The sequence below is a fragment of the Pleurodeles waltl genome, chromosome 1_1, assembly GCF_031143425.1.
Source record: "Pleurodeles waltl isolate 20211129_DDA chromosome 1_1, aPleWal1.hap1.20221129, whole genome shotgun sequence".
Taxonomy (NCBI): Eukaryota; Metazoa; Chordata; class Amphibia; order Caudata; family Salamandridae; genus Pleurodeles; species Pleurodeles waltl.
In genome coordinates, this window is record NC_090436.1 from 733,897,212 (window position 1) to 733,910,548 (window position 13,337).

General features: G+C 40.0%; 1 protein-coding gene across 9 annotated transcripts in view; it reads right to left on the bottom strand.

The window, feature by feature from the left end:
* SYK (spleen associated tyrosine kinase) overlaps window positions 1–13,337 on the bottom strand; it is a 596,672-nt gene that overhangs the window by 36,394 nt on the left and 546,941 nt on the right. For all 9 annotated transcript variants that reach the window (XM_069227459.1, XM_069227433.1, XM_069227445.1 and 6 more), the window contains one exon: window positions 4,283–4,395. In XM_069227459.1, the coding sequence (XP_069083560.1) occupies window positions 4,283–4,395 (113 nt within the window). The remainder of the gene's footprint in view (window positions 1–4,282; window positions 4,396–13,337) is intronic.

Consider the following 13,337-nt stretch of genomic DNA (forward strand, 5'->3'; position numbering starts at 1 on the left):
TACTTGTCCAAAGACATGTGTCTCAGGGGGTAGATTGTTTACCTGGTGAAAGGGACAAGGATTTTTTCCATAGTCCTGTGTCATTGGTTTGTTGTACGTTATCTTCTCTGTCAGAGAACAAGACTATAATCTTATTCTGATAATTAAAATCTCAGTTGAAATGTATTTACTGTATGAGTTGGGGAAACCCCTGACCTTTATTTAAAAGACTTAGGGCCTGATTTAGAACTCGGCGGATGGTTTGCTCTGTCACAACGGTGACAGATATCCTGTCAGCCAAAATCTAAAACCCGTTCCATCCTATGGTATTTATATTTCAGCGGATTGGATATCTGTCACCAGGCCCTTAGCTGTTGCCTAGTACGAAGAGCGTCAGAGAGGTTTGCCTCTAGGTTGTCGATTTGTTGGTCCCTGGTGACAAACTCTGAGTTATTCTTTGGTTCATGTCTTCCCACTGGACCCACTGTCCTTTTTTATCCTCTGTGCAGAGGTACATAACATCTCTGGTAATCAAAGGAAATGATGCCAGTGCTAAAGTCATTAGATAAATGTGTAATAGCTCTGAAAGTTTATTACGATGCAAAAACGTGAGCAATCTGCCGGTTACAGCAACAGTAAAATGGCTTCTTGACTATGGGCACTGCGAATCACAGGTTTTAATTCTTGTAGGACTAATGCAGTCTGTCATCCTTTAAAATGTGTCAAAATGAATTATGTTAATGTTATAATAATAAGAACATTATTTGCACATTTATCTTGCTCCATTCAATGTGAAAGTAAAAATACAAATATGTTTCCATGCGTCACCCAAAACAATAGAACTAGTGCAACTTTAGGTTTGCGTTGTTCTGTCCTAATCAAATCTCTCCCCATGACAAGTGTGTGCTCCTACCCGAGTGATCACAGTAAAATGAAAAAGCATGACAACTTCTTGTTGCTGTCAAAAAATAAAAAATAACTGATTTAGCAGCTCAATGCTATGCCTTAAGTAGATTATTAACGAGCAATCAATGCAAATAATACTCCCTACTCTAGCCTTGCACAGCCCTGTCCAGTACATCTCTGTCTGCTGGTAATCCATCCTTCAGCTCAGTTGCCTGCATTGTTGTCAGTAGTACACAAATCCACAAATCCGTCAGTAGTGGAAATATATGACGATGTAGATTAAAATATCCTTCTGAAAAAATTAAATGAGTGGGTAGGGATGTGTCCAGGTGCCTTAGAACGGATCTGCTGCCATCTCCACAACTACATCCATAAAATAATACTTTGAGTTTTTCGAATGATTCATGCAAAGGGTATTGTACCAAGTATCAGATGGATTCACTAACCCAGGACCTGCAGCCCATATAGGTGAATTCTTAGATGTATGCTAATACCATTCAAATCCACACCCTGGAAGGGATTGCTCTGCCCGAATGGAGACAGCACACCTTCTCTGTTTCGCAGTGGATCACACATAACAAAATGCCTTTTAATTATCACCATGTAACTTGTTAGGGGAAGGTTAGATAACCCTTTCACACATCATGTTGATTAGTGAAATACATTAGAAAGAAATAATACTGAAAAAGAAATTAAATATTGAACTGTAAGAACTGTGGTAGCCATCTAAGAAATGATCAAGAAAATATTTACAGCTTTGTAATTTATTTTAATGAACACAATCAAATTATGCAAAATCTATGGAGGTTCATGTGGTTACAATGCCTTAAGAATGTGTCCAAAGTAGTATCTACATAATTGTCATGGTTGTTGTTTTTTCTTGATGAAGGGGATGAACAATGGCGAAACTTTTTTTGGAGGAGTGATCTGATTGAGCTCATAGATTAATTGTTATCAAATGTTTTCATTAACTGAATTTCATAAGAATGGACAATTGTACCCGCGATTGTGCAAAAAGAACAGCTGATGGGTGGCATGCAGAACAAATCAAACATTCACCCCATGTCACAGATCTGGGTTTAATCCATCAGTTTTTTGGCTCACCATGCCATTCCAGTTTGGACCCAGCTATATGCAAATCAGTCTTGACCCTGTTCCCCATGGGAACAGTCCAGCCCGAACTGCCAGACCAGGTCCTCCCTGGGCCAGAAACAAGCATCCTGGGACCGGTTTCAGGGTATCACCCCTCTTCAGCAAGGCTAGCTTGAAACTGGTGGCATAGTGAGCACGGGACCCACGTCTGGGCATACCCTTCCCACTTCGGGTGACAAATGCAAAATAGCATGCCACTTGTAATCATTTGATCAATTGCCAGCCTATTTTTATGTGTGATATGTAGTCACTGTTATTGTAAAAAAAGTGCATAGATCATGCTGTTTGTGCCCTTTGCTTTGGTATGATCGTTTGGAGTGTACTGATTTTGTTTCACTGATAATGTGATGTGATATTTATTGTTAAGAGTTTGGCGTTTAATTTTAAGAATTAATGGATAGAGTCGCTTGGAGGTCACTGCTTCTGTATACCTCCAAGTCACAATCCATTCCCATCATCTGTGGTGTCCTCCATGTCTCTACACTCTCAAATGTTTGTTTTAAAGTAGACAATCATTTACATATCAGAGCAAAATGTCTCAGAATTACATCAATTTCAGCAGAACAGAATATGGGCCTCATTTAGATATTGGCGGATGGATACTCCTTCACAAATGTGACGGATCACATTACGATCTCCATAGGATATAATGGGATTGTAATATGGCGGACGGGATATCTGTCACATGTGTGACAGAGTATTCCCCCCCACTAAGATGTAAATCATATCCTGTGTCTTAAGGAGGGCACATTTTACGATTGCATTGATGATTTTAGCAATTAATTAAGTCATGATTAATTTGACAAGATTTATGGTAATTAAAGGCATTCTAAATATTTATTAAATAAGCTGCAATTCAATCTACTATTTTGAAACACGAAGCAAAATAAGCATTGGCACAACCAATAAGTCTTGCTAAAGCAAGGGCTATTGGCATTGCACATGTGATTTAGCAATGTTGTATACAGTGTGGCTGCTGTTCAGCATGGCTAAAAGTTAGTGGTGTACAAGAGAGTGGAGTATTGTAGAGTGGAATGGCCAAAAGTGGAGTAGAAGAGAGTGTTGTGTATTAGAGAGGGAGAGGGAGGAGTCGTGTAGAGTGGCATACACTGGAGTGGCACAGAGTAGAGTGGACTGGTGTAGAGTGCACTGGCATAGAGTGTGGCAGAGTATAGTGGCATAGAGTGCAGTGCCATTGAATTCAGCAGTGTATAATGCAGTATGATAGAATTCAGTGGCGTAGGTTACAGTGATGCATAGTAGAGTGGAGTGGCACAGAGCAGAGTAGCACAGAGTAGAGTGGTGCAGAGTAGAGTGATGCTTAGCATAGTGGAGCAGAGTACAGTGGAATAAAGCGCAGTGGCGTGGAGTGCAGTGGCATACAGTAAGGTGACATAGAGAGGAGCAGAGTGCAGTGGAATGGTTTAAAGTGGAGTAGTGCAGATTAGAGTGGTTCAGAATAGAGCGTAGTGGCAAAGAGTGGAGTATTTATGGTGTGGTAGCACACTGCCATTAAAGACAACACATTTTCAATTGAAATTACCATTACATTTGCACAGACATACCGTTTTACTAATACAACTATACAGTGTGGAAATTGCATCACATGGTGTAGTGATTTGTTTTAATCACATTATACTATTTATTTCGAACTCACTTCAGAAATAACAAAAAGCATGCTTCATTGTCTTCCTAATTCTGATATACTTGAGTTCATTTAAATGTTGTGTGCTAGAGAAAAACTCTTCCCTACCCCCAGTAGTCAACATGAATTTCACATAAATCCTCTCTCTTTGAAGTCAGAGAAAGAAAAGTAAACATGCACCATAGGAAGACAGTGCCTGACATATGACCTCAGTCTTTGAATGCACAGCAAATGTGATGAGATAAGAACAAGATTTACATGTCTTTTCACAGAAAAGGAGCACTTGGAAGGATACTGTAAATAACGTTTTGGCAAAGGCAGGTACAAACTCACGCTCCACAGCCTAAAACAAATAAAGCCACCAAATGGAAAGCAAGAAAATGTGAGTTACAAACCACAAAGCCAATGAAAAGCAATGGGTAGAATGTATTCCTAGGTCAGCTTTCTTAATGTCCCCAAGACAAGAAAAGTGGCAGCAAACTATTCAACAAACTAATACGCATGGCGAGATATGCGCACACTTATTTAAAAAGGAGAAAATACATTTAAGAATTATGGTTTCACATTATCTACAAAGCCAACAAATCATGTGCAACTCACTTGTATGTCCAGCACAGCTTCATCAAATCATACATCTCCGTTGGACACTTTGCAGGACAATCGAGTCTGTCTCCCTTGTCAAGCATGGCAAGAATTTCACTCCCCTTCATGCCCTGAGAAACGATAATTTGAGAAACATAAAACAAGATTACAAACAATTCTGACTTATTTAGAAGGAGATTTTTCAAAAAAAGTTGGCAATTGGGGGGTGGGGAGGAAAAATGGTAGTGAAGCAGTAGGAAGACAGGGTTTCAGGTAGGACAGATCAAAAGAAATAGATAGGGATCAACTTAACCTGTTTTTGTGCCAGAATTTGAACATACTGACAGGTCAAATAACACTACAAAGGCTAAATGAAGCTGTCAACATAGAGTGGTATAACGCGATGTAAGGTAGCACTGCTTGCTGTCTACGCAGACTGCATGATACAATGACCTTAAAGAGTAAAATACCTCTGCTAATAGTCACATGACATAATCGTGTGATTTTATCACAGTGCTCCCATGTAACCCCTTAAATCCTGGTTCTGGATATTTTTCTTATTCCTACTACATATACAAAACAGCATATCATAAACAACGCATGCAGGTCCATATGTGTAATATGCTATATATTACCTATTGCTGATGGCACTACCTACCTACTTATAAATGAAAACCCCTTCAATTACATATTTCTGGTACTTCAACATCTACTATACTCTAGTACTTATATTACCACTGATACCCAGTTAATTTTAATTGTATTCCTCTCTCTGCTTCTTCCAATACCCTATTTGTTCTACCTGCCTCAAAGTACCTCTACTTAAAAGTCCCTACCTATTTCTTAGTGCAGCTACCTATATTCTAGTGCCTTAACCTTCACCTATAGCTTAGTGCCTCTACTCTTACTTACACCCTATAACATCTATCCCACCTATATGCTATTGCTATTCCCTTCCTAAGCCAATCAGTACCTCTAACTATACCCTAGATTGTCTATCCCTATCCATGTCATAGTACCTTTACCTATGCTCTACTCCAAACTACATAATAGTGCCCTCACCCTTCTACATCTAACCCTATTCGCACCCTAAGAACTATTTGTCTGCCAATAGCCTTGGACCTGTACTCTTGTTTATACCCTACTGTCTCTAATACTAGCTCAGTGCAAATACATCTACTCCTGTTCCTTTTAGTCCTTACATGTTTTCTTGTCCCTCTTTCAGGTGTTTGTATTTGCACAATTTCTTCAAATATTTTGAGGGAGAATGTTTACCTCATTTTTTGGAATTCATGCAAATGAGTTTTACCAGTCTGACTTATGTTCTCCATATTGGGTTTAAAAAAAAAGGTGAAGCAAGTGGTGCACAAGTGGTCCAGAAAACAAATTGATAATTCTAGAAAAAGCAACTTGTTCTTACGAAGCAAATTGGGACTTTCACATTCGCTCTGAGATGCAGATACAGTCTAAACAAAGTACTCCTGAGAAAGGATACAATTGTAAATATATATAATTGAGGTAGCAATTGTGCTACTGTAGTTAAGGATAGCAACTTACCAGAGAAAAAGCCAGTTTGTGTTTGTAATAACTCCCCACTAGCCAAATCTACACCTAACTTTACAAAAAATGCAAAATAATCAATTTCATACTACCAAATTTGGTATGCACTTGTTAAGTGGTGAAAAGCTGTGAAATAGGTCCTAGAAAGTTCTATTAATTCTATTTAAACAAGAAAATCACCATAACCAATGTCTTCCACAAAACAAAAATACAGAAAAACAAGTGATTGCAAGTACCCCCAAATAAACAAGTTTGTAGAACTAACTTTGATTTAGAGTCTTTCAGTGGTTTTAGTAAATATAGTCAGCGGTTATTGTGTTTTATGGTGGTTTTCTGTCCCCGGTGCCCCCCTCTACCTTCCCTAAAGCAGGGAAGGTTCTTTGCCCAGTTTTTTTTGTACTAGCCTACCTATGCCCTATGCCCACACCCCACCATTCATCCCATGTAAAACTGTCAATTCCCTTACCCAAGGCCTGGGGTGACTTTAGCAACACAAGAGTGTCACATCCTGATGGGCCATCACCAGGTGATGGGCTATCCTGAGCAGGATGGGAGGGAGGAGCTGGCACTTGCACATAAATAGGGCTGTGCCAATCCTCACTCAAAGAGCTATATACCCCCCTGTAGTGTGCCTGGAACTAGGGCAGAAAAGAGAGGACCTGTGTGCCCTCTTTGAATCACCCCCACGTTAAAGGCACCACGGGGTATACAAACTGGAATTCGGATGCTACTGAGTCAGTAGACTTCTGGACCTATGGATACTCTGACAGGAAGAAGGACTGCTGTGCTGTTACAAAGACTGTTACTCTGCTGGACTGCTGACCTGGAAGGATTGCTTTCTTGTCTGTGCTGACCTGCTGCCTGTTGCCCTTCTTGCCTGGATGAGAAGGACTGACCCCCAGAATCAAAGTGACTCCAAGGGCTTGCTAGCTTGCCTTCTGTTCTGAAGTCTCAGGGACATGAAATACTTTTTTCAGTTCTGCTACAGCTTCTGGACTCTGCCAACTGTGAGCCCTACCCTGCCAAGTGATGCCAATCCAGTCTTTAGCCCTTGAAAGTGGGTTCTGCAGCTGTCTTCAACAGAAATCCACTCATTGCCGTTGTTGTGCCAATCACAACCACTGCAGCCCTCCTTGACGCCAATGCATCGTCGCTGAAGACGAGGACATCACAGCACTGACTGCACAGCTCAGAACTGCTGCATCGCATCCCGGCCCTGACGCATCACCTTGGCATCACTGCCTGCACTATAAAGGGTTTGATGGTGCACCTCGAGGACACCACACCAACAACTGCATGGCTCAATGACAAAGCATCCTGGACTGCACCGATCAGACCCGAAACATTGCCTTCACATTGTCTCCCTTGCTCCTCACATCAGATCTTCATTGGCAACCCTCTACACAAGTTACTGTTTCAACAGAGCAAGGTTGCTCCCTGTAGCCGGCCCACATGCCATTGCAATTGGCCCTCATTTTGGGATTCCCCTAGTCTAGCGTGACCAGATAGCCCCAGTTGTCACTTTAAGTTTCTTAGCATCATATTTAGAGATATTCTTTAAAAAATCACATGTCGACTTCTAATGATTGGAATTTTGTCATTTTGGTCTTGCTTTGTTCATTAAATTAGGTTCTATTTTTCTAACGTCGTGTGGATCCTTTTTGTGTGGTGTTTTCACGATTTTACTGCCTTAAGTGCTGCACAAATACTTTACATATTGCTTCTTAAGTTAAGCCTGCCTGCTCTGTGCCAAACTATCAGAGAGTGAGTACAGGTTTATTTAGGGTGTTTATCTGACTTACTCTAACTAGAATTGTTGTCCCTACCTCCATTGTGTGAGGGCAAGTACAGCCCTTCCACTCCTCCCTCCACTCTAGCCCAGATGGCCCATCAGGTTATGTAGGCTACACCCCAGCTCCCAGTGTCTCACTGTCTAGAGGAAATTCACAAACAGCCCAGCTGTCTGTCTGAGCCAGACAGGGAAAACACAAGCAAATGCCCACTTTCTAAAAGTGGCATTTTCAAACAGACAATTTAAAAAACAACTTTACCAACAAATATTAAATTGTGAATCCAGGGACCCCAAACTCCAGATTGCTATCTGCTCTCAAAGGGAAACTCCACTTAAAAGTTATTTAAAGGCAGCTCCTATGTTAACCTATGTTAGAGACAGGCCTCGCAACAGTGAAAACCGATTTTGGCAGTAATTCACTGTTAGGACATGTAAAATACATCAGTACATGTCCCACCTTTAACATACACTGCACCCTGCCCGTGGGGCTACCTAGGGCTTACTTTAGGGGTGCCTTACATGTATAAAAAGGGAAGGTTTGGGTCTGGCAAGTGGATACACTTGCAAGGTCGAAATGGCAGATTAAAACTGCACACACAAACACAGCAGTAGCAGGTCTGAGCCAGGTTTACAGGGCTACTCGTGGGTGGTACAATCAGTGCTTCAGGCCCATTAGTAGCATTTGATGTACAGGCCCTGGGCACCTCTACTGCACTTTACTAGAGACTTTCTAGTAAATCAAATCTGCCAATCATGGAAAGCCAATTACACATACAATTGACACAGGGAGCACTTGTACTTTAGCACTGGTCATTAGTGGTAAAGTGCCCAAAGTATCAAAAACAGCAAAGAAAGAGTCTAGCACACAGTCATAACATGGGAAGCAGAGGCTAAAAAGAGAGGGGAGACCACACCAAGGATGCCAGGTCTAACACACCTCTACTCAGATTAAGAAATAATGAAGAAATTGAAATTCCTGTTGGTCACAAGGAACTGTGCACTAATTGTTTTTGAATGGGTTACAACTTCTCAAACATGAAAAGACCCTGATTAAAATACAATTGGATTTATGAATGATTATTGAATAGCTTGAGATTCCAAACATTGGCAAAGGCAGCACTTTCAGATCGCAGAATTTATACTTAGATGAAGGTATGATAGCACTTACAAAAGAAGGTTGTCTGAGCACAAACATCTCATAGCATCATGGGAACTAGTAGAATGAATTAAAAAGGCACTTTACATATAAACGGAAAGTTTGGATGCATCAAAGTGAGCTTTTGGAAACTGCAGGTTTAAGCAGGAAAACCCACTCTCACAAACATTTAGGATCACACTTAACCCTTTTTTATCAGTGCATATCGAACATTGAAGCTGTGAATTTATGTAAAAAATGATTCGTTATTACGTTAATTTGTCTTATAGAACTTTATTAATTACATTCTGCACTAAATAAATCTGTTATGAAGAACTGTTTGAGAAAAAAGTGCTCAGTTTTTTTTGATGGAGCGCTTAAAGTACTCTCTCACCAAAGCTTCAACAAAGCATAAAAAGAATGGATGTTTTTTCTAGTGAAGAGAAGTGTTTTTGGGAAGAACATAAAATTCTTCTATTTCAGCAGAACACAACATTACTGCACTCAAGGGAGTAGATGAATATATTGCAAAGTAAAGCCTTCTGAATTTGGTGATAAAAGTGATAGAGCGGTCCGTAGTAATAATTTACCTGTGTTTGGACGCTCTTTAGGCCGATGAACCTTTTGACTTAGTGGGAACTCTCTGTACTCTTAATCGATCAATTACATCAAATCAATAATCAATAACGAACATAAGCAATACCTTGTTCGACATAACACTTAACAATTAATCCAGAATACATTTCGGCGAACCCTGACCTTTCAGCCAGGAATAACCACACCAGTTTATTCCAAGTTAGTGAATTTTATATCCCTATATTAGCAAAGCTAGCAAAATATAAATGTGTCTCAACACCAAATGATAAACATATATGAACATTAATAACTGTCCATAACGGCGAAACAGGTGCAATCTATGTAGCATTTGAATCACAAGGTATTCGATAATAGCAATGCAAATCACTAAAACTATAATTTGTAGTGGACTAATTGCATACATTTAGTCAGCATAACAAGATTTCAAATTGCATCGTGCGACATATGGAATCCTCGTCTAACCTCAAATTAGCATCTGCATGTGGGACTTCATGCAAAAACAATTTAGCCACATTAATTTAGAAAAAAAACTCCTAACTAGGGATCTTATCAAAATCAGCAGTTGGTTACCTAAAAGAAACACAATGCAATTTTACAATTTCCTTTCATATTTACCAATTACGATCAGCATACAAGGAAGTCTTCGTCTCACAGGTACCGTTCTTCGGTCAGTATGGGTACCGTTTCTCGATCAGCATGGGTTGGGGCAAAGGGCAGGGGTGGACGGGGCAATTGCCTCACGGCGGCAAGGTAAAACTACTACTTCATGCAAGGGACAAATCAAAGTTAAAGTCTCTAGGGCAAGAATCATTTAAAAGGTCTCTTTCTCTTTATTAGAGAAAGCATCAAAGTCTCTCAAAATGGCGTCGCAGCAAAGTGGGCCATAATAGCTACGAAGTCTGCAAAATGGCGGGTATCGAGCTGGTAATGGCTGTAATAATCCCATTTCTTCTCGTGCACCTGGGTTTTATAGACAACAGTTTGAATCCAGTAGGGTCTTCCATTGGAGGGTTCATAGGTTAGCTTCAAATTGACCAATCAAAAACGACAGTTCTCAAGCTTTTACTTAAGCATACATTATCCTTGGAGATGGGTACGCAAGTTGCAACATTGTCTACCAATTAGCTCACTTTCAGAGCCTCCATTGTCCGCACCTGCAAATCGACCTTGAAGTAAGGAGAAAATATGCCAGGCTGGCACGAAACCTTAAGATAAGCATGTGAACAGTTTCTGTGGAAAAGTACAGCTTCAAGCAAAAATACACGTTTATTAGCACAGTGGAAAAATACGAGCACCTAAACCGTGAGACCGGGCAACTAGGCCAAAGCCTCCGCTAAAGTCATGCTAAGCTAAAGCATTTCAAACAAGCAAATCGTAGCACACGTTTATGATTATGTCGGATTAGTGCAATTCTAATACACCACGTTATATAAAGCAAGCGTATAAATGATGGCAAACTACTCTGAGGGCACATTTTGTCCCCGTACAATCTTTATTAGTTTGGTTAAAGTCACACACGATTATTTCAGCACTACGTTAAAGCGTTAATAAATCAAAACCTTCATTTTCTGCTTCATCAATCCCTCCTCTGATGACTACTTGTCATCACACAATTCATCCCCCACAAATTTTATTCCATTAAAATTCTGTCAGTTCCCTTTTGCTTTTAATCCCCCTAGTTTGCGCTTTGTATTCTTCTGCCATTCTTTTCATAATTTTCTCTTTTTTTCTTCTCTTAATTCTTTCCATAATCATTATTATTCCCCTTTTTATTCCCCAAATTCCAAACACACAAATTATTACTATTAATATTCCTTCTATTAATTTCAATAATATTCCATTCCAAATTCCACCAATCCAATGTCCCACTGAAGCAAGTCCCTTTCCAACCTTCTCCCACACTCCTGGTTCTTTCAATTCCTTCAAATCTGCACTCTCTTTGGTTAGATTAGCAAGCATAGTTTTAATTTTCACACTATTGTCAGGTATATAGGTACAACAGTGTCGTGCACCAAGCATTTTGCAAACGCCTCCATCCTTTGCTAAAAGAATGTCTAAAGCAAGCCTATTTTGAAGAGTCATAGCTCTTTCCGCTGCAAGTTCGGCATCTATCAGGATTATAGCACCTGAAAACTTTGTCAACATGTTATCCACTATAGTAGACAACTTTCGTATCTTGATGGAATTCAACACAACTCCCAATGAAGGAATCATGGCTCCAAATATATCTCCTACCACAGCAGCTGCGGTCTCTCTTTTCTGGATACGATGGGATCCAGATGTCTTTTGAATCGTCGATACGTCATCCAGTTGATAAACCTTTGGGAACACTATACCCAAATAACATCTCCCCCACCATCCCTTTGGAAGACGATAATAGGCATTATACCCACAAATGTAATATACACCTGGAATGACAGGGTCAAGTCCGTTCATCATGAATGTCCATTTGGTCTTAAAGATAAACGTATGTTTACACTCACTCGCTCCTACAAAAATATTGTCATAATAAGATTCACCTCGATATATACAAAATTTCCCTACATGCCAAGCATCTAAAGCTATTTTCCCTTGTGTCTTTATAGCAGCAAAATCATAATTATCTACTGAAGTCCTCTTGTGCAGTTCCTTTTCTAATTTCGCCTTCATCTGTGCCCTTCTATCATCTGTGCGATCTAAAAAGCTTATTTCTACAGCAGAGACTGAGCAAGTAAGGTTCTCCCTATGAGCATGAGCCGTTTCAAAAGGTTGCATTGGCTCGAAAAATTCCCTCATTATTTTGGCATCCCAATCTTTAGCAGTCTGGCTTAGCTGCGCTACTATAGGAACATAAGCAAAGGTAACATCATAATTCGAGTAAAAATACTGTATGTTAGTTTGACCATAAAACCTAGACATTACTATACTACATGTAATCCCATATGTAAGAGGCATGTGGTGATAAGTTACCCCTTCCTTTACTGATGTCGGTATCTGTGTGCACACATAACAATCTTTCGCATCCATAGTCTCAACATACTCTGTCAGCAAGCGATAGAAAACGTTATACGAAAGCTCTTTCTTATCGTGCAAGAGCCTCTCATCCAATGCTAGTCTTTTCAATGGGGTTAGTTCAGTGGCAGTAACAGGAGCAAAAGTAGAAGCCTCAATATTCTCACTCTCACCCTTTCCATGCATTCCAAGCACAATTGCCATTATTATTAGTACACATGTAATTACCAAGCCTATACACACATATTTACAATATTTCTTTCTATTATTTTGCGTAGCGTACCTAGTCATGATCTGTATAGAATCAGAGAGCTAGAAGCACCTATAAATGAAACTATTTAGCGATTCAGTTACAAAGCTGAACGAGCGCAATGTTCACACCGTCTTCTTCAAAAGGCCAGTCACTTATCGGTTAGCAGCATTTGTCTCAATTCGGCAATAACTCAGTCTTTATCTGTTTAGCAAGTCTCATCCGGTTTAGCAATGTCTCAGCTGGTTGTTTCTTTCACGTTAGATTGTAGCAAGCAATATCATTTACTATTCTTTCAATCGACAGAGTCTATGAAACTTTTCTTTTCTATTGGTATCTCTTCTTCTTCTTCGTTCTCGATGCTTAGAGATACAAACTCGTCAGTCCAATCGTCATTGACTGCATATGCCCATTCAGGACCGGAATACCTTCTGTTCGGTATCCTTTTCCTTTTCAATTTTGCTTCTCTTTTCGATTCTGCCTCGCTGGTACTTTCCTCTTTTGTCAAGTCTTTTTCCTCACTTGACGATTGTTCCACGACAGTCACTTCCTTTCTTTTCTCTTTCACTTTTGGCCTTCCTCCTTCGTTCAAACTTTCTTTACCCCTTTCTTTTATTGGCGAGATACTTAGTCTTCTCTTTGCACCGTGTCCATTTGATGGACCTGCAATCTTTTCTGTGGAAGCTTGAACCTTTTCGTTCTGTTCTGCCTCGTTCCCTCCTTCTGGGGAATCAATCACGTTCTCTCT